Genomic DNA, 22,208 nt, shown 5'->3' on the forward strand with positions numbered 1-22,208 from the left:
AAGATTACGTGGTATGTGGCAATAGGGGCTATCACAAAGGATATTCTTCCTTCCCATTTGCCTATTTTACATGGGACCTCCCGTATTTCCTTTGTAGATACTTCCCCAGTAGCAACTGATCCGTCTAACTGCGAAAACGCAATTGGGGAGTCAAGCGCCATCTGCTGGCATTTCAACGCTCCTGCTAACTCTGGAGTTATAATATTCCTGGAACAACCACAATCCACAAATGCCTTGCAGGTGGCCCGATTCTCTAGCCCCGATAGGCAGATTGGCACTACTATCATGCGTTTGTCCCGACTCACCAATTTTTCTGGAGATTCTGGGGCTTGCACCTCCTCCTCCGCACGCCTCCCGGTTGCTGGCTTGGGCTTTGAGGGTTTTGGCGGCTCCCCCTTCCGGGCCCAGCATTCTGCTGCTCGATGGCCCGTCTTCCCACATACAAAGCATCCCGGTTTAGGTCTGTTGTCATCTCCTCTGGAGGGAATCCCCGGCCTCCCTCCGGGTCTTTCTTGCTTCCTCGTTTCTCCTCGACCTCTCGCCACCGGCCTTTGCTGGCCGCCGCTGCTCCTGAAGCGTTTTACTTGGGCCAGGGTGGATTCAACGCGCCCCGCTAGTTGAATCCATCCCTGTAGCGTTTCGGGGTCATCTCTGTGCGCTGCCCAGCTGAAAACCTCGGGGCGTAGTCCCTCTTTAAATATTTCCACTTTGGTTACTTCGGACCACTCTGGCACCCTTTCCGCGAGGTGGAGGAATTCCTCTGCGTACTCGGGCACCGTTTTGTCCCTCTGCTTTATTCCTCTAAGCTGGTCTCGAGCTCTCAATTGCTCTAGCCGGTCTCTGAACCGGTTTTCCAGTGCGGCGAGGAAGCGGGGCACTGACCTCAGGCATGGGTCCTGTCTGGCATGTAGTTGCACATACCAGCTGGCCGCTCCTCTCTTTAGTGTGTTGCCGATGGCCCGAACCCTGCTTGCTTCGGAGGGGAATGTGTGTGCATTGTCTTCCATGTATCCCCTGATGCTAATTAGAAAAAAGTTCAGTTCGGCTGATTCCCCTCCGTATTCTAGCTTGAGATCTTCCCTTCTTGGCATCCATTCAGCGGCCCGTTGATGCTGTCTGGGAGGCATGGGGAAGGGTTGCATCGGGTTTCCTTGGATCACGCCGCGCCCCACTCCGGCGGTCATTCTGCGCGGCTCCCGAAATCCTGCCGCCGCTGTCGGCCCTTCCCCCCATCCGCATACTGGCCTCGCTGTAGCCCCCGCATCTCGCCTTTCCCCGTCGTACGGCACATCCTCCTCCTCTTCCTGGATCTCCTGCTCCTCTCCGCCTTCGTCAGCTAATCCACTGGACCCAATCCCTGGCCCCAGTGGTCTTTCTACTCCGACGCCCATTCGGGGGGTTGGGAGCTCTGTTGGGGTTGGCGGCCTCAGAATTCCCAGAGCTTGCTGGCGCTCCACTTCGCGCGCCATTCTGTCCCGGAACTCCAGCTCTTGCCAATATTCCTCGTCTCCCTCGTCCCTTGCCGCCGCGGGACTCTGCGTTGAAGCTCGCTGTCCCCTCTGGCTCCAATCGCCTCCTTTGCTTGGCTCTCTCTCGGCGCCATATCGGATGTGCTCTTTTTGGAGATTCTCTTCCAATATTGGCACTATTCTCCCCACGGTATCCGACAGCCTGGATAAATGAGTTTCCAGGATGGATAACCGCAGGGCCACGGTCTCCGGCATGCTTCCTCCAGATCCCCAACTGGTTTCTGCCGCCGCCGGAACGCCTCTTCCCCCTCTGGGAATCCTCTGGGTCACGCCGTCCGGCTTGGGGTACCCCGTAGAGGAAGCTATGGCTTGCAATGTCTCTTCTGCCAACGGCAGAGCTCCCAGCGGAGGCCCCTTTGCTCCGTCATGGCTTTGATCTTCTTCCCTGCTCATTATCACTTCACTGCAAATTTGCAGGAGGGTGAGAACTGGATTCCTGACTTAATTGTCCTGCTCACTTCAAAGGATCAGTCTGAACGCAGATCAGAGATAACTGCTCTCAAATCCAATCTTTATTGAAGAATACATGACTTTGGAAAAGTCAGGAATGACCCAATGTTTACATACAACTATTTTTATAACTTTTGATGCTACGTAACACCACACGTAAATATCATCATCAAGTCCCACCCCCAAATATCACATTACTACCATTTTCACACACTAGACCAATTATAATTGTTTATACTTTCGGCCCCAAGTTCCCAGGCATATTCTATCTTCTTCTGCCAGGTGCTTCTGGGATTGTTTATGTTATGACTCCCAGTTACAGGGCTGAATTACCAAAGCCCTGTAACTGGGTTCCATGACAGAGACTCTACTGTATTAACAACATTGAGGCTGCGTGGCCATCTATCAGGGGTGTTCTGCTTGTGCTTTTAGTGCACAAAGGTAGAAGAGGGTTGGACTAAATGGCCCAAGGGGTCTCTTCCAACCCTCTTTATTATTTTTTATCATGATTATGATTATTATTAACATTGAGGCTGTATTTGTTCCCGTTTTTTTTTTTTACTTCATAATAAAGATATGTGCAGTGTGCATGGGAAATTGTTCATAGTTTTTTTAAAAAAACCTATAGTCTGGCCCTCCAATGGTCTGAGGGACCGTGAACTGGCCCCCAGTTTAAAAAGTTTGGGGACCCCTGATCTAAGCATTAGGTGTGACTCTGAAGTCCTTTGCATGGTGAAACTGCCCTTCATTGAGCTGCTGTCTAAACGTGACTGTTTGATTTCTAGGGGACATTGTGGATAGTTCTGCAGAGTCTCCTTCTTGCGCCTTGAAATCCCGCACGCACTCGGTGTCTACAGGTAGGAATGTTTGACAGGTGGGAAGATTTCTGCACTTGGATGCTTTGAATACTGTTTATCCTCCTCATTCGTGCCACCTATCCAAACCAGATCTCACTTTAGTTGTGTATAACTCTGCCACTGCAACATCCTAATAGAACTTAAACCCAAATTAGTGGGCCAGGAAAAGGAATTCCTCCCAATGCAGAAAACAATCTCAAATCGGCAATGCATAGTTTGTTCCCCAGACTTGGGATCTTACTCTTGAGAAACTGAACTTACTTCCAATAGACTGTAATTTCAAGAGATATGCTATACATTTGATGTCATCAACACAGGATCTCAAAGAATCAAAAGAACTTTTGGTCAAGGTTTTTTTGGAACAAGCTTTTCAATACCTGTGAAGTCTTAAAAGATATATTAACCAATATTATTTTGCAAAGGTTGAATGTGTTTATATTATTTTGGTTGCCAAATTCAATTGATGTTTAAATAGTGGAGACTATTACAGTCTGGAAGATACTACTGTGGATTATAACAGTTCGCTGTCAAGCCAACAGCCAACTGTTATAATCCACAGTAGTATCTTCGTGTCAATGCTTTTGACACGAAATAAATAAACAGTTGGCTGTACTTATTATTTTCATTATTGTTGTTAACTCTCAGGTAATATTGTATGTATATGGTGCTCTGAATTACATAGTGCAACTTATGTTTTGAAACTTTATAGTATTCGCTTATCCTTTTTACATAGAAGGAAGATAGCTCTATACTCAGAGAGGCCTGACTATTTCTGTGGCCTTTGCAAGATGCTCTAATATACACATCTCTTTTTACGTTTTGAACCACCTGATTGTTTCTTGTCTGGAATTCCCATTTTTTGTTTGCCTCAAACAGACAAGAATTCTTTCTCCCACCCTGGACATTCCGCAGATATATAAACCCCACTTGCCTAGATTCCAACAGACCTCTGAGGATGCCTGTCATAGATGTGGGCGAAACTTCAGGAGGGAATGCTTCTGGAATATGTCCATATAGCCCAGAAAATTCAAAGCAACCCAATGTTAGCCATGTTTCTGGGTATATATGACCTGCCGATTCCAAACATGGCACCAATATTCTCCTATCAGTTCTAATTTTGAGATACAGAACATATGCCATCTACCACTTGCCATCTGGCGGAGCCCCCAATGGCGTAGTGGACTAAAGCCTCGTGACTTGAAGGTTGGGTTGTTGACCTAAAAGCTGCCAGGTTCAAATCCCACCCGGGGAGAGTGCGGATGAGCTCCCTCTATCAGCTCCAGCTCCATGCAGGGACATGAGAGAAGCCTCCCACAAGGATGGTAAAAACTTTTATTTATTTATTTATTTATTTATTTACAGTATTTATATTCCGCCCTTCTCACCCTGAAGGGGACTCAGGGTGGATTACAATGAACACATATATGGCAAACATTCAATGCCAACAGACAAACAACATACAGTAGAGACAGACACAGAGGCATTTAACGTTTTTCCAGCTTCACGATTCCGGCAACAGGGGGAGCTGTTGCTTCACTGTCCACTAGTGGCTGTACTTCCTCATTCCTTTCCTCGTGTTTTGCTGGCAGTTTTATGATGTTGTAAATTAGTTAAATTAGCCTCCCGCATAAAGCGTACCTAAATTTCCCTACTTGACAGATGCAACTGTCTTTCGGGGCTGCATAGGTCAACAGCAAGCCGGGCTATTTAATGGTCGGGGGCTTAACCCGACCCGGGCTTCGAACTCATGTTCTCTCGGTCAGTAGTGATTTATTGCAGCTGGTTACTAGCCAGCTGCACCACAGCCCGGCCCTCATCAAAACATCCAGGCGTCCCCTGGGCAACGTCCTTGCAGACAGCCAATTCTCTCACTCCAGAAGCGACTCAAGTTGCTCCTGACACGAAAAAAAACTTGCCATCTGCTCACCCATAGAAACTCATTATAACCCTATCTAGAGCCGATATGATCTATCCAATGCAATTTTCTTAATCAGTGCCTCCAGAACACCAGGAACAGGCCTAAAAACCAAGACACCAAGAAAATATTTTGTTTTTTCGGTTGGGCTGTGTAATATAATAAGACAATTTCAATGTAGATGGCGAAAGGGGAATCTACAGAATTCATGTTAGAGAAAGACTGCCTTGATGTAGTCATCGTTGCAAAGTGCATAAAGCAGGAGGTGTAGGAGGAAAGGTGTCCCATCTTCTGCTATGAATCAACCATGTGTGATCTTCTGTTGCAGATCCTTCTGTGCGCATCAGTTCCCTGGGGGTTGTGGTCAGAACGGACAAAGAGCCAAGTGGTGGATCCTGTGAGGGGAGGCTTTCCTGGAGAGCTCTCGGGAGGCAACTGAATGCAGAGCTCAAGGGCAAATGCTCAGAACTCGGCTCTTCCCCAAGAAGAGCGTGTGCCGCTCAGGAGCCGGCCAGCCCCAGAGAACAGAAAGGGAGAGAGAGGTGGAGCAGCAGTTTGCCCAGGATCGGGAGAAGCACAGCAGGCCATCTTCCTCATAGGAGGACAAGCAATGCTGGAGAAGGACACTCACCTGCCCAACCACAGCATTCATGCGCTGATGGAAACACAAGTGCTGGAGGTATGTAAATAGCTACTGATACTAGTCGAGCACTGAAATTCTGTTCCATAAAATAGTTTGGCTTACTTTTCCACCTCCAAAGCAAGGAGCAGCAAATTCTCTTTTAGATTCTATCTCATTGACAAAGCCCAGTTTTGTATCACTTCCCCCAGAACTGCTCTCAGTTTACCGAGACCTCCTTCAGTGCCCTACAATTCTGTTTGCTTCTTTTCAGACAATCAACTCAAACCCAAATCCCGTCTGAAGCCTGTGGTAAACCGGAGGGCCATGTCTGTTCATGAAGAACAGCTCAGGGGCCAGACCTGTGAAGCAGAACTGCACCGTAAGTAAAGGCTGAGAGAAAAGAGCAAGAATTATAGCATGGTTTTATTTAAATTATTTATTAGACTTGTATACCGCTACTCCCAGTTTGGCTCGGAGCGGTTTACAGAAATAGATTAAAACCAGAGGCGGTTCAACCTGTGGCGCCATCTTGTTGGGGGCGCCATTGAGGCAACTCCTGTGTCCTGCGGCCTGCCTCCGCAAGGTATTGAACTGCTTTTTCTGTTGATTTGTTGTAAAACAAGATGTTTTAGTGCTTAATTTGATGTTTAATAGGCTTTTCCTTAATCCCTCCTTATTATCAAACATTTTCGCTTATCCAATGCTTTTATTTTTCAGTGATTGGTTTTGGGGGGGGGGGGACCAAAATTCTGTTCACCTACACTTGAAAAATACCTAGGGCCGGCTCTGATTAAAACAATACACTTAGCTTTAAAATAACAATAAAAACAACAAAAACAACAATAAAAACAACAATAAAACAACAATAAAAACAACAATAAACACAGACATAGCATCGAGTTTTTCACCCATCAAAAGCTTGTCGGAAGAGAAAGGTTTTGCAGGCTTTCCGAAAGGCAAGTAGGTCTCAGATAGTTCGGGTTTCAACTGGCAAGGCATTCCATAAATGAGGGGCTACAATCGAGAAGGCTCTTTGCCTAGTAGAAGACAAGTGATAAGTCCGTATGTTAGGGACTTCAAGCAAATTTTGGTCTTCGGACCGAAGTAATCTCTGGGGTTGGTAGGGGGATAAGCGGGCCCTCAGGTACGCTGGCCCCAAACCATGTAAGGCCTTAAAGGTTAAAACCAGTATCTTGAAAGTAATGTGGTACTCAATCGGTAGCCAGTGCAGCTGTTGTAGAATTGGGGTGATACGCCACCTCGCCGGCACCCCGGCGAGAAGACGAGCCGCCGCATTTTGCACCAATCAGGGTCAGGAAAAATGTGTTGTCGAAGACTTTCATGGCCAGGATCACAGGGTTGTTGTATGTTTTCCATGTATGGCCATGTTCTAGAAGTATTCTCTCCTGACGTTTTGCCCACATCTATGGCAGGCATTCTCAGAGGTTGTGAGGTATGGAGAAACTGGCAGGCATCCTCAGAGGTTGTGAGGTGTAGAGTTTATCGATACCTCACAACCTCTGAGGATGCCTGCCATAGATGTGGGCGAAACGTCAGGAGAGAATACTTCTAGAACATGGCCGGAAAACATACAACAACCCAAGGTCAGGAAACTTGTGGCCACTCAGAACTACAATTTTCATCATCCCTTACCACTTGCAAGCTTGTTGTGCCCAATGGGAAATTAGGATTGACAATATCTGGACAGCTAGTCGTCAAACCTGATTTCAAGCAGGTAGGAAAAGTACAGGCCACATACAGTTCTCAACATTTTTCTTGCAAACCCCAGAAGGCTCAACATTAATATCTATTTATCTATCTACCATAATTCACTGTGAAATAGTGAAATGGTCCGTCCCTATTGGTATTGCTTTAGCTCATTTGCTCTATTGCTATGCTCAAGAAGCTTTTGATCTGCTAAAACTGCTTAGGCAAGAGATACAAGAAATTACAGACAGCTCAATGCTATGCTTATCTACCAATCTGTAAAATATTTTATTCCTCAGCAGTTTAGTGAGACCTAAATACTGAAAGGCATGAGATCCCAGCTGATCTTGAATGCCAAGTTAGTATTTGGATGGGAGATTGCCAACAAATTCAAGTTTTTTCTTCTGTGCTTTCAAGTCGTTTCTGACTTACGGCAACTTCATGTGAACCCATCTCAAGATTTGTTCAGAAGAGGTTTTGCCGTTTGTAAAGAAGTGTGTTTTTATTTTGATTTATAGATGTCATGTTTAATTTCGTTTTAAAAGTCATATTTGACTATGTTTAAAAGGGTAAGTATTAGTTACCAGTGCGAGGGGGATGGTAACCAGCTCAGCATTCTGAGGCAACCGCAACCGCCGTTTGAAGGAAAAGGAGGGAATGTTTTAAAAAACAGTTTGGTCTGTGATTTTTAGTCACAGGGAAGACACTGGTTTCAAGTTAGGGATACCAGGGGAACTCAGATCTCTAATAGTGTTGAATTAAGCAAGTTAGGAGACTTGTTTAGGTTTATTTGTGAGTCTGAGTAGTAAGGGGAAGTAATCCCAGTTAGATCCAAAGTGATCAGTTCATAACTTTGAAACCATTATCTAAGTGCCTCTAAAGAAGTTACTGTAACCACTAAGCTCTGTGCCTGAAATAAACTTGTTTTTGTTCTTCCATATCCAAGTCTCTGTCACATATATTCAAAACTAAGTTACGATACCATCTAAAGTAAATAAGAAGAATAAAGAAGATAAATTCCCCTCTGCCTGACATCTCCACAATTGGTGGCCGCGGTTAAATAAGACATATTTATATTGGTGGCAGCGGATATAGTTAAATATATAATAAAATAATTAATAAAAAGATTCCTCCTCTACCCCACATCTCCGCAAATTGGTGGCAGCGGTGGGATATAAAGATTCCTCCCTGCCACATTTCCACACCGCTAGCCTTTCTTTTCTTTTCTGTTTTGAGGCTGAGAGAATGTGACTTGTTCAGTGGGATTCCGTAGCTGAGCAAGGACTCATCATAGGGCAGGGATACACACAGAGTCTTAGTCCAACTTTCCAAGCTTAGTAATAGCCAAGAATCTTAGAGCCAAACAGTGTCTACTGAAACCCAATGAATTATGGTTTCTAAATATTACACGAACAGCATAAGGATAGTATACATTACTATGAATGTAATGTCCTACTCCTCCGCAGTACATCATTCAGAACCTTCTAGAGAGAAACTCCTTAAAATATGGTGACTGGAGATGTAAGAAGCCATGGCCAAAAAGCTTATAACAGGGGTCCTCAAACTTTTAAAGCAGAGGGCTGGTCCACGATCCTTCAGACTGTTAAGGGGCCGAATTATCATTTGGAGAAAAAAAAACCAACAAATGCACACTGCACATGTCTTATTTGTAGTGCAAAACAACAACAATGAAAGAACAATACAATATTTAAAAATGAAAACATTTGTAACCAACATAAACCTATCAGGATTTCAATGGGAAGTCTGGGCCTGCTTCTGGCCAATGAGATAGTCAAGTTAATTAGGATTGTTGTTGTTGTGTGCCTTCAAGTCATTTCAGACTTTGGGCAAGCCTAAATCTAAAATTATTTATTTATTCATTTACTACATTTATTTATTACATTTATATCCCGCCTTTCTCACCCCGATAGGGACTCAGAGCAGCTGTATGTACATACAATATATTATATTACAGTAGAGTCTCACTTATCCAACACTTGCTTATCCAACATTCTGGATTATCCAACGCATTTTTGTAGTCAATGTTTTCAATACATCGTGATATATTGGTGCTAAATTTGTAAATACAGTAATTACTACATAGCATTACTGTGTACTGAATTACTTTTTCTGTCAAATTTGTTGTATAACATGATGTTTTGGTGCTTAATTTGTAAAATCATAACTTAATTTGATGTTTAATAGGCTTTTCCTTAATGCCTCCTTATTATCCAACATATTTGCTTATCCAACATTCTGCCGGCCCGTTTATGTTGGATAAGTGAGACTCTACTGTATTAGCATAGCACAATATTAGCATTATATATTACTATATTGACCCACTATACTGTAATATTATATGTAATATATATCATATAATTAATATTATCATATGGTATTATTAGTATTATATTTGTAGGAGCCTCCGGTGGCCTAGGGGATAAAAGCCTTGTGACTTGAAGGTTGGGTTGCTGACCTGAAAGCTGCCAGGTTCGAATCCTACCCGGGGAGAGTGCGGATGAGCTCCCTCTATCAGCTCCAGCTCCATGCGGGGACATGAGAGAAGCCTCCCACAAGGATGGTAAAACATCAAAAACATCCGGGCGTCCCCTGGGCAACGCCCTTGCAGACAGCCAATTCTCTCACTCCAGAAGCAACTCCGGTTGCTCCTGACACGAAAAAAGTATTATATTGTATAACATTATAATATTATTATCAATATTATATGTATATACAATATATTATATTATTTAAAATGATATAAAAATATTATATTATAAAACTGAGGGTGGGGGCCAGGTAAATGACCTTGGAGGGCCGCATCCGGCCCCCGGGCCTTAGTTTGGGGACCCCTGGCTTAGAATGTTCTTAATAATGCACTGTGTAAGTACAGGTTAACCACCTTGTTTGAGTCACTGGGACCATGAAGAAGAGCAATGCCTTTTACAGAATTGTCAGTCTCATTTCTGTCACAACTAAAGCCTGCTTCCTTGGCGGTTTCATTAACATATTCACCTATCTTCAATTTCTGCAGATGCAAAATTCCCTCTTTGTTTGCAGCGCTCACCTGTCCTGAAGTGGAAGATTAAACCCAAGTCCCCATTGGAGCCTGAAACATCTGCACCACCGGATTCCCCAGGTAAATATGGCCAAAAGTATGTCATGTCTCTCCTTACATACAAACTCAACTATTATTGTACTAAACTCGTATTCAGAAAAACTTTTATTATTCTCACTACTGTGCAGGCTGAGGTAGAGTCAGTTTATTTATTTATTTATTTACAGTACAGTAGAGTCTCACTTATCCAACATAAACGGGCCGGCAGAATGTTGGATAAGTGAATATGTTGGCTAATAAGGAGAGATTAAGAAAAAGCCTATTAAACATCAAAGTAGGTTATGATTTTATAAATTAAGCACCAAAACATCATGTTATACAACAAATTTGAAAGAAAAAGTAGTTCATTACACATTAATGCTATGTAGTAATTACTGTATTCACGAATTTAGCACCAAAATATCATGATATATTGAAAACATTGACTACAAAAATGTGTTGGATAATCCAGAACATTGGATAAGTGAGTGTTGGATAAGTGAGACTCTACTGTATTTATATTCCGCCCTTCTCACCCCAAATGGGACTCAGGGCGGATCACATTATGTACATATAAGGCAAACATTCAATGCCCATAAACACATCGAACAGAGACAGACAGACAGACGCAGAGGCAATTTAACCTTCTCCTGAGGGGATGTTTGATTCTGGCCACAGGGGGGAGCAGCTGCTTCATCATCCACTCTGATGGCACTCCTCACTCCCTCATTCCAACGTTGTAAATTAGTTAAACTTGCCTCCCCACTTTTATAAGTGGTACCTTATTTCCTACTTGATAGATGCAACTATCTCTCGGGTTGCTAGGTTAGCAATGAGCAGGGGCTATATTTTATTATTATTATTATTTTAAATAATTTTATTGGTTTTGCAACTAAAACATACAATGAAAGTGTGAGAACAATAAATTTCAAGAAAAGAAGTGAATGAAATGAGTTAGAAGGAGAAAAAACAAAAACATAATCATAGAGGGAAAAGGATAGTAATAAGAAATAAAAGAAATAAAAAAATAAAAAAGAGAAAAAATAACGAAAAATTTACATAACATAGAAACAAAAGCAAAACAAACATGTGTAGTAGTAAAATCCAAAGGAGTGACTTCCATCTCTTACACAGCTACTTTAAGAAGTTTGTTTTTACTTCTTTTCTTTTCTCTTTCCTTCCTTCTCTCTATTTGGTGACAGCATCTTCATGTTGCTTTCAATTGATATCTACAAACCTTCTGTATAGATTATATTAGCACCTTCATTTGCATTTCTACCAAATATTTTTTTTATCGGGTCCCAGTTTGTTTGCTTTTTTGGAATACCATAATTATTTTTTAGTAAATATGTCAATTTATCCATGTTCATTATTTCCATAACCTTAATTAACCAACAACCTAACTCGGGAATTTCTTTCTTTTTCCAATATTTGGCATATGCAATTCTAGCCGCCGTAGTGAGATAATTAAAAAGCATCTCTTTGTTTTTATCATTTTCAATGTTAAGCATCCCCAGGAGAAAGTATTTTGGGTCTAGGTCTATTTTAATTTGCAACATCTTTATTTTATTTTATTTTAAATTGACAGGTGCTCACCCCGCCACGGGCTGGCCTCGAACTCATGACCTCATGGTCAGAGTGATTTATTGCAGCAGCTGCTTACCAGCCTGCGCCACAGCCCGGCCCCAATTCAACAATTCAACAGTATCCTTTCCCTTATTAATGGACTTGCGTTAAGCATATTTCCGATGACTAGTCCTCGAGTAAATATAAAATATTCTGCAGATTTCACAAAGCTGTCTCCTTTCCAGGACTGTGATCTAATGTAAAGCCTGCAGGCCAGGCCATTGCTGATACAATCCTGACATGATGTCTATGGATTCTCCTACAGGGATTCCATCCCAAGAAAGGAACACGGCAGCCACAGAGTCGAAGCTAAGAGCAGCAATGGAAGAGGAGTTGGAACAAGCTTTGGAACAAATTCTAGAGAATGCACAAAATACAGCTCTAGACCAAAGAACTGCTGTGCCGCTCTCCAAGTCCCCAACACATGAGCATTGAGTCAGTGGCTGGTGCTTCAACATGACAGCAGCTCACATGAGCAAAGGATGAAGGCTTCAGATATGAAGCAGCAAAGCATAGCTGCTAGAGTGCAAGCAGTTCAGCACAGAGCCAAAGGAATGCCAGGCTTCGATTATGGCTCTTAAATTGGTAAATGGTATTTCCAACAAGGATTGGTGACATCTACACTTCTGCACGTCTTCTTGGTTGTCCCTTTTCACCTTTCGCCCTTGTATACTCCCATGTAAGTGCCCAGTATTCCAATGGTTCAGGTGAAGGAAGCCAAGAAACTGGCTATTTCCAGCTACAGTTGTATAGCTGGTAGCTGATATAGATGTGAAAATGTATAGTGCCAGAAATTGAGAACCACCAGCAAGAGGACAGGGGAATAATTTGTATACATTAAACTTGCCAGCCTTGTATTATGTTTCAGGAGGTTGGTGCTTAGCCAGCGGTGGAGTTGACTGAAAAAGCTAAATCCGTGAATGCAAGTTCAGCCACAAAGCTAAGTGGTCTGTCTCACATAGACAATCTTTACTCCTTTCAGCCTATATCATATCTGCTCCTATGGTCCTACTGCCTTTGGCTATATCCCCTCATAGCATAATGGATGACCTGTAACTTTGGTTCTTTGAGTGATCATCTGTGCCCGCACACAAATGGGTTTCCTTCTGTGCAGAGACTCAATTCAGGATGTTCCAAAATCGATGGGTTGGTGGGAATACTTGTCCCCTTATCACACATGTTCTGATCAGCCAAGGTAGTTTTGAAATACCGTGCAACATTACAGGACCCAGAAAAGGGGAAGTAGGATGGGTCTGTGTCCATTCAAAGAACCAGTTAACAAGTAATCTGTGTATTCTTCTTGGGCTCTGTGCCTCCTACAAATGGGTTACTGCAAAATTGACTAACAGATGGAGGATCAGGTCACCAAAGAATAGATGGTAGGACTAAAGTTTACATCTGCCCTAGATCTACATTCCATTTGGCAGTGCAGGGTAAAGGAAGAAGGCAGAGACCAGGTAGCAGCTTTGCATAAGTCTGGTCGTGAAAAGCTATGAAACGGAACAATCAGCCCATTTGGAAATCTCTGTGAATACACTTGTTTTTTTTAAAATAAATAAATAAGGGGAATATTTATTTATTTACAGTATTTATATTCCGCCCTTCTCACCCCAAAGGGGACTCAGGGCGGATCACATTAAGTACATATAGGGCAAACATTCAATGCCCATAAACACATCGAACTGAGACAGACAGACAGACAGACAGACGCAGAGGCAATTTAACCTTCTCCTGAGGGGATGATGGATTCTCACCACAGGGGGGAGCAGCTGCTTCATCATCCACTCTGATGGCACTTCCTCATTCTAACGTTGTAAATTAGTTAAACTCGCCTCCCCACTTTTAAAAGTGGTACCTTATTTCCTACTTGATAGATGCAACTCTCTTTCGGGTTGCTAGGTCAGCAACGAGTAGGGGCTATATATTTTATTTTTAATTGACGGGTGCTCACCCCGCCACGGGCTGGCCTCGAACTCATGACCTCGTGGTCAGAGTGATTTATTGCAGCAGCTGCTCACCAGCCTGCGCCACAGCCCGGCCCCTTGTCAGAAGGGATAGAAAAAAGACAGAATAGACAGAAGGGATAGAAAAAAGGAGAAAAGAAAAAATGACAAGTGATGCTACTCAACGAGAGAACAATCCAAAGAGAGGTTCTACTGACAGAGGAAAAGAAACGGAAGGGCAGTATCTCAGTGAGCTACAGGACACGTGTGGCAGAACGGGAGAGAGGGCAGGTGTCCCCACCAAGCTATTCAGCTCTGGAAAATTCCAAACTGAGCTTCTGCATAGGCACAAATCCATTTGTGTAAGGCACAGAGGCCACAAAGAAGAATCTACATTCTCGTCAATTATCCACTGATGTCAGTGAGGTGTTTGGCATGAATGAAGCAGGAGCGGAGTGTGTGTGTTTTTTTTACCACTTTCAGCGAGTTAAAAATAATCCTAGCCCCTCTATTCCACAATTAAATGAGGATAATTTAAATATCAAATTTATCAAATATTCTCTTCTCATTTACTGTATCAGGACTGTTGTCTTTGCTTCTTAATATTTGCAAGACCCAGCAGTGCCTTGCTGTGAACAGGGTTGGGAGAAAGTGGAGATGCTCAAGTTCCTGCAAAAGGAATGAACTGGAGTTATCCTGCTATTTTTCTGGTGCTTCTGTTCTATTCTACTGTAAAATTATTACTCACGGACCCACAGATGGTTAGTCAGTCTTTTGAAACATCATCCTAAAATAACAAGTTTTCCTAAGGCATTTGCTTTAAGGAGGCTGCAGGTGATTATTTTTCACAGTATAGGTGACATAATATGTTTCCTAGATGCAAAGGAAGGCTGAATATACGTTTTGCAGCACTGAGAATCTACAGCTGGTCAAGGCCACTGAGTGCAGTTTTCTTGTGTGAGCACATTCCAAAAAAAGAAATGCAGTCATCACAAAGATGATCTACATGTGCTTTTAATTCTGTTTCCTACACCAAAATGCTTTGGCTGTAGGAAATTCATAATAAAAGTGACTTCAGCAAACTGCAGTTGTTCAACCTGCTCACTTCAGAGAAAGGATACAACTGCAGCATGAGAATTAGATGCAGAATTATTTCACAGCACCATTTCGTAATTCGTACACATTCAAACTGACATCTGACAGAGGGAGAATAATCTGGCGTAAGAATACAACTGCCAAACTCCTACATAGATGCAGAGGGAACCTAGCTCTATGTATTTTTTGGGTATTTACCATCCATTACCAGGTGATTATTGCATGTATATTTAATAAATATTATAGCACAAATTGCTGGTTTTCTTTACATTAAGTCATTTTTAAAAGCAGAGGATCATAGAAATGTTTTCTGTTTTCAACTTCTGAATCATGTTTGATTTTTCTGTGCTCAGCCATGGAAAGGCCACAAAGGTATATTTTCTATGACAGCTATGTTGTTGTTTTTCTAATTTGTTTTCTCTCCAAAGCATTTTATCAAGCATGTAAACTATATGAAGTATTTTGTAACTAAATGCAACAGGGAAATGATCAGATCAATTAAAGATAGAAGCTATCCAATTCAGAATTGATGATTTCGCCATAGTCGTCTTGTATTCTGACAAATGCTTAATAGCAGATACAATCTATGACCGCGTACAGCTAGGAAAAGAACTGTTAAATTCGTATAATATTTTTAGAAAAGGCTGACTAGTGTAAACATTATGAACACTAGGTTCTTACAATGTATATACAATGATATACAATGCACAAGGACTTACTGGATAGTTCCTTGGGAAACAATGATGAAAGAACATTAAGTAACATAGCAGGGCATGGAGAAAGTTAAGAATGACTTCTCATGTGGCAGAATTTGGTGAGTCATCCAATGAAGTTAACTTGACTTTTTCATACTCGCCTTGCATTGTTTGTCACATTAAATCTTGGTTACTATAACAGCTTGTTGCTTTCTACTGAAAACAGCTCTATCAGGATCAGTTATAGATAAAGCATTAAGCAATACTAAGCACAAGTGAAGTTGCATAGGATGAGGCACTCAAGACACTACACAGGACTGAGATGGTTTTCCCTCTAATGTAAATACAGCAAACATCAAAGTGACAAAACTAAAAGCAAACAGGATAGTAGAGAAAAAGAATGTATTCAAAATATGTACAATGTTTCAGAATGCAATAATACAAAACATTTGCAATATACAGAATAAATATATACAATGAAAAATAACAAAAATACAAAGAGTTACGGTAACATATCTGAATAAGAAAATACCTTCAAAATTTTTAAAAAGGAAAAAAGAAAAAAGTACCCAAGCACGAATGTTCACAAATACAAATAATGCAATTAGGAGAGCAATACTGACTAGTAAGTAAAGACAGTACCCAAAGTGAATTCGGTCTACTCTTCTCCTGGGAAAGGCTTGTAACAAGGCTCTACAGTCCATAATTCTTGCTTTTGGCTTTTGTTTTCTTTGTTGTAATTGCATGTACATACATGTTCTTTCGTTGTAGTCCCACTAATCTTACAGATAACAAGGAAGATGAAATACCTTAAGCAACCTAAAATGATCCAACATTCCATGTTTTGTTGACTAACATGAGCATTTTCCCTACAATCAGCTAAATCACTGTTTAGCTGATTGCAAGCCCAATGCTGATTCTAATTTTTAAAGATATACAGAAGTTGATTTCCAGTAGTTATTTGTTTCGTTTTGCAAGTCGGAGAGAAGAAGATTTAGTGCATCCACAGCTCACATTTTAATATTTGGTTCGGAAATTTATGATGCAATGCTATGTATATGGCCGTACCTAGAAATAGCCAGTGTGTCCCCCCAGCCCTTCTGACATGAACATCAGAGAACTGTCTACCCAAACTCCATTTTTTTCTTTTAATTTTTAAATTTCTTAAAAATTCAAAATGCTGGGGTCAAAGTGACTTGCTGCCAATAATGGCTGACACAGCGATAAAGTGGGCTTGACCCCAGGATTTTCATATTAAATTGGAGTGAACAATGTTGTTTCTTTCCACTTTCAAAATACCTCTTCAGATGCAAGGTATGACAAAGTCTGCAGACTAGGTAATTCAGTTTTGATTGCCAGCAAAAGAACCAAAAATTCTTTTTGTAGAGGCATCCCCCAGAGTGACTCAAACATGGCACATGCCCTGAACAAGGGAAGCAAAGGAGGGTGAGGAGATCCATCTCAATCCTTAGTACCCGACCTGCCTTTCTAAGAACGCTTAGAAAACCTTCGCAAAAAATAAAAGATTTACAAAAAAAAATCCCTGGGTATTTGGCTTAAAATCTATGGATTCAAAATCAACAACCATTACAGGTCACATCAGAGACGTGGAGGAATGGCCAATGAAGCCTTAGAAGAAAGAACAAGGTATCTTTCATGAGAACTACATATTGAAATAAAAACAACATATAAACAAACAATTTCCTTAGGACTAAGGATGCAACTTGTTGGTGTATCACAACATGAAATGGTTGGAAAGCTCTGCCTTAGAGGATGAGAGGGCATTTTAGTTGTTTTAATGAAGACTCTGGGGGCCAAATGCAGCCCATGCATTCCCCACCCAGTATAATATGTTTGCCATTCACTATAAAAACCACTGACATATGTGTCAAAAGTACAAAAGCCACTCCATTATGCATCTGGGCCATCATGGAAGTGGGTCCCAATTTCTTTATGCATGTGCATAGTAAACAAACAGCAAATTCAAATTCAAAATTACGTTGAATAAAGATGCAAACATTATAATATGACAAAAGTGTTCAGAAAAATCACATCTGAATTGATAAAACTCAATCAGTAAAGACTATTGGCCTTGTCCTTTGGTGAAAACTGAACATGCCCAACCCAGCAATGCTCTTGATATCCTGGAAAACAAAATAGGAGATCTTATGTAAATGGGATCTCAATGGTTGAGGATAAACTGAACATTCCTGCCTATTAATATTCCTGTGTTCAGAAAAATGACTGGTTAGCTATCTCTGCACTCCTCACTTCACGGTAGTCCTCTTCCTCATTCATTCATGCACTTCATATTCCACCTTTCTCCTTGTACTGGATCCAAGGCAACATGTAATCCATTAAAAATTAGGTACAGCTTAAAAATTATTTGTATAAAAGTTAAAAAACAGTTAAACAATTGCGTGGTCAAAAACACAAAGTTTCTCTATTCTAACAGTAGTTGATATTGTTCCTTTGGACAATAGCCAAAGAAGCACTTTTGGACACCATTAACATATAACCTCTACCCTACTGCATTTCAAGTTCAATTACCTGAGCAAGCTACTAACCTTGTGGAGCGCACTTGAGAGCAGACTTCAGGTGTTGGTGGTTCATATGTCACATGAAAAGGGTGTCTTCTCACACGTTCCTCCAAGAAAGGAAGAGAAACAGATCAAGTTTGCTTACTTGTTATACTTTAATAATAATAATAATAATAATAATATTCATTGGAACTTATGCCTCAAGTACCACCTCCCAGCAGCAAAGAACTGGTGGGATCACAAACCTGCAAAAGTATTGGAAAATGAGCACACAAAGATACTGTGGGACTTCCGAATCCAGACTGACAAAGTTCTGGAACACAACACACCAGACATCACAGTTGTGGAAAAGAAAAAGGTTTGGATCATTGATGTTGCCATCCCAGGTGACAGTCGCATTGATGAAAAACAACAGGAAAAACTCAGCCGCTATCAGGACCTCAAGATTGAACTTCAAAGACTCTGGCAGAAACCAGTGCAGGTGGTCCCGGTGGTGATGGGCACATTGGGTGCCGTGCCAAAAGATCTCAGCCGGCATTTGGAAACCATAGACTGACAAAATCACGATCTGCCAACTGCAAAAGGCCACCCTGTTGGGATCTGCGCGCATCATCCAAAAATACATCACACAGTCCTAGACACTTGGGAAGTGTTCGACTTGTGATTTTGTGATATGAAATCCAGCATATCTATCTTGTTTGCTGTGTCATAATAAATAATAATAATACTTTATTTTCCTATCCTGCCACCATCTCCCCGAAGGGACTCGGGGCAGCTAACATGGGGACAAGCCCAAAACAGAAACAAAATGCAGTGTTACCTCACCACTTCGTGGTTCACTTTTTGCGGATTCGCTGTTTCGCGGTTTTTCAATAAACTCTCAAAGAATATTATAAATCCTAAAAATTCCAATTTACAGCCTAAGGAAGGGAGGAAGGAGGAGCCAAAGGGAGAGAAAAGGAGCCCAAACGGCAACAGGAGGAGGAGGAGGCAATTTATCAACACACGATTGGTTGATAAAGACTTAAAATAGTGTATAACTACTAAAATTATGTATAAATATTAAAATAAATACAGCGTCCCTACTTCGCTGATTTTCACTTATTGCGGGTGGTCCTGGAACCTAACCTCAGCGATAAGTGAGGGAACACTATGTAACAAATTAAAACCAATATCTGTAACTGAGAAACCATGATACAGCAATCAAATAAAATAAAGAGTTAAAACGCAACATACAGTAAAACAGATATTGACCATACAAAATGAGGTAATGATACCACTATGGATAAAAAGGGGTTGGGCATATAAAAAGTACACTATTTCAAGGCCATTTAATAAAGTGCATGGACAAGTGTCAGAGAATTGCCTGGGATAATGTGGGATAGGATAAATAAGAAGAGAAATAAAATGCTAGGAAGCAGTGTGTCAGTGATAGAGGTCTATCATGTTAGTGATTGTTCAAACGCAGACTGAAAGAGCCATGTTTTAAGCTGTTTGATAAAAGCAGACAGGGGCCAGTCTAATCTCCCTAGGGAGGGAATTCCAATGCCAAGGGGCCACTACAGAGAAGGCCCTCTCCCTCGTTCCAACAAGCAGAGCCTGTAGTTACAAGCATATGTGATGCTGTGAGAGCGTAGACTCAGGCCAGCTATAAGGGAGTGAATCAAACCCTCCTGACCAGGGGTCCCCAAAGTACGGCCCGCGGGCCACATCCGGCCCATCGGAGCCATTTATCCGGCCCCCGCGGTGGTGGCTCCTTCCTCCTCCGCCAAGAAAGGTGCATGTAGTGTGGAGAAGGAGGAAAAGGCACATGCCTTTCTTATCTCCATCGCCCCACAGGCACTTTTCCCACTGCCGCTGCTGAGGAAGGGCCGCACGGGGCGAGGAAAAGGTGTGTGGCTTTCCTCCCTCACCCCAGGGGCAGCTTTCCCACCATCGAGGAAGGGCTGCACGGGGGGAGGAAAAGGCATTCCTCCCCCGCTGCATGGGGCGCTTTCCCGCTGCCGCTGCTGAGGGAGGCAGCGGGAAAGGTGAGCGCAGGGTGAGGGAGGAAAGGTGCATGGCTTTTCCTCGCCCTGCACTCACCTTTCCCGCTGCTGCCGCCGAGGAAGAGCTGCACGAGGCGAGGAAAAGGCATGTGACTTTCCTCCCTCACCTCGCGGGCAGCTTTCCCGCTGCCGCCGTCGAGGAAGGCAGTGGGAAAGGTGCGCGTGAGGTGAGAGAAGTGAGAAAGGCGCACGCCATTTCCTCGTCACGCACGCAACTTTCCCACTGTCGAGGAAGGGCCTCACGGGGCGAGGAAAAGGCGTGGGCCTTTCCTCCTCGCTACCGCCTGCACAGAACGAGAGAGGAGGGAAAGATGCGTGCCTTTCCTGCCTCCTCGCTCACCTCGCACACTCCTTTTCCTCCTCCTCCCTCACCTGGTATGCGCCTTCCTGCAATGGAGGAGGCGAAACAACAATAGAGGCATGCCTGTGGTAAAAGGTAGAGGGCTCCCGTTTTATCTTGCCACACAGACTCCCTCCTTTGCAGCCCTGTCGTGGATTCATTTTTCTTGAAGGCTAGCAATTTCTTCCAACCCTGATTTTTAGTGTATTATTATTGTTGTTGTTGTTGTTGTTGGTCAGGGGTGCTTTATGTTTTGGTTCACAAAGGGAGAAAGGGGTTGGACTCTATGGCCCAAGGGGTCTCTTCCAACCATGTTTATTATGGTGTTGTTGTTGTTGTTGTTGTTATTGGGTGGCTATCTGTCAGGGGTGCTTTGATTATGATGTGATGCACAAAAGCAAAAGGGGGAGGGAGTAGATGTCCCAAGGGGTCTCTTCCAACCCTCTTTATTATTTTGATGATGATGATGATGATGATGATGATGATGATGATGATTAACATTGAGACTGTATTTGTTCCTTTTTTGTTTTTGTTTTTACTTCAAAATAAGATATGTGCAGTACACATAGGAATTTGTTCATAGCTTTTTTTAAAAAAAACTATAATCCGGCCCTCCAATGGTCTGAGGGACCGTGAACTGGCCCCCTGTTAAAAAAGTTTGGGGACCCCTGCTCCTGACACTTATGCCCCACAATTTGAGCCGAGGCCTGGGTGTTAATAGTTCTGTAATCAGTTGTCTTCAGTGGTAATAAGACGACGTGTGGAACGGTCCCTGGATTGGAAGTCTCTGTGAAGCCAATTTATGTTGTCAATTTTGACTTTACAAAGATTACTAGCTATGGTGGAGAATAAGTAGCCCTTCCCATGTTATTATACTGCAATTCCCACAACAAATGGTGAGGAATGATGGGAGCTTGAATCCGATTGAGCTGCATGATCAAATATCTTTCAATTCATGTAACTTGTGGATCAAACCACATGAGCAAATTCTAAAGCCATTGTTGGCAAAATGAAACTGGCAGAGGAGAGTTAGGGAAAAGATTAATCTTTCTGAAGCAGCTCTTGGAAACCTCTATCTATCTATCTATCTATCTATCTATCTATCTATCTATCTATCTATCTATCTATATATATAAAAGGGTAATGAAATTTCGGCCTAGGACAAAACAACAAAACTACACATCCCAGAAACACTAAACTTGCCAGCACAACCCCTCATCCATGCCTCTACGTTCATACAACAAAAAGAAAAGAAAAATAAAGTCCTAATTACAGGGAGAGGAATAATTGTTTTTATCCAATTGCTGCCAGTTAGAAGCCTAAGCTTCTAACTGGCAGCAATTGGATAAAAACAACTAAGTCTCCTAGCAACCCACTCAGCCCAGGGGACGGGCAGAATTAGGCCTCACTTAGGCCTCTTCCACACTGCCTATAAAATACAAAAATATATAATATAAAAAAATTATATATATATATATATAATATAAAAATGTAAAATACGAGTGAGACGACGACGATCTGATTTTAACTGGATTATATGGCAGTGTAGACTCAAGGCCCTTCCACACAGCTATATAACCCATTTATAATGGACTTAATGTCAGGGGAAAACCTTCACCCTTTACCTTAACTGCCACCAATTTCTCAATACTTTATTTCCCATACCACCATACTTCGCCACAGCAACGCGTGGCCGGGCACAGCTAGTGCTTACTATAAAGCTACAAAAAGAAAAATGCTGAAA

The 22,208-nt window shown here is 42.2% G+C and overlaps 2 protein-coding genes across 2 annotated transcripts in view; one reads left to right on the forward strand and one right to left on the reverse strand.

Annotated features, from left to right (window-relative positions):
* Positions 1-15,371, forward strand: part of carmil2 (capping protein regulator and myosin 1 linker 2) — a 109,051-nt gene extending 93,680 nt beyond the window's left edge. Inside the window, exons 32-36 of the mRNA XM_062961875.1 lie at positions 2,765-2,836; positions 5,080-5,430; positions 5,645-5,752; positions 10,115-10,219; positions 12,069-15,371. Coding sequence (XP_062817945.1) covers positions 2,765-2,836; positions 5,080-5,430; positions 5,645-5,752; positions 10,115-10,219; positions 12,069-12,238 — 806 coding nt within the window. The 3' untranslated portion in view covers positions 12,239-15,371. The remainder of the gene's footprint in view (positions 1-2,764; positions 2,837-5,079; positions 5,431-5,644; positions 5,753-10,114; positions 10,220-12,068) is intronic.
* A 550-nt stretch (positions 15,372-15,921) lies between these two features.
* Positions 15,922-22,208, reverse strand: part of LOC103280044 (uncharacterized) — a 45,117-nt gene continuing 38,830 nt past the window's right edge. Inside the window, exons 14-15 of the mRNA XM_062961876.1 lie at positions 18,104-18,183; positions 15,922-17,680 (exon numbers count right to left, since the gene is read on the reverse strand). Of these exons, the coding sequence (XP_062817946.1) occupies positions 17,620-17,680; positions 18,104-18,183 (141 nt within the window). The 3' untranslated portion in view covers positions 15,922-17,619. The remainder of the gene's footprint in view (positions 17,681-18,103; positions 18,184-22,208) is intronic.

The sequence above is a fragment of the Anolis carolinensis genome, unplaced genomic scaffold (assembly GCF_035594765.1).
Source record: "Anolis carolinensis isolate JA03-04 unplaced genomic scaffold, rAnoCar3.1.pri scaffold_9, whole genome shotgun sequence".
Lineage (NCBI taxonomy): Eukaryota > Metazoa > Chordata > Lepidosauria > Squamata > Dactyloidae > Anolis > Anolis carolinensis.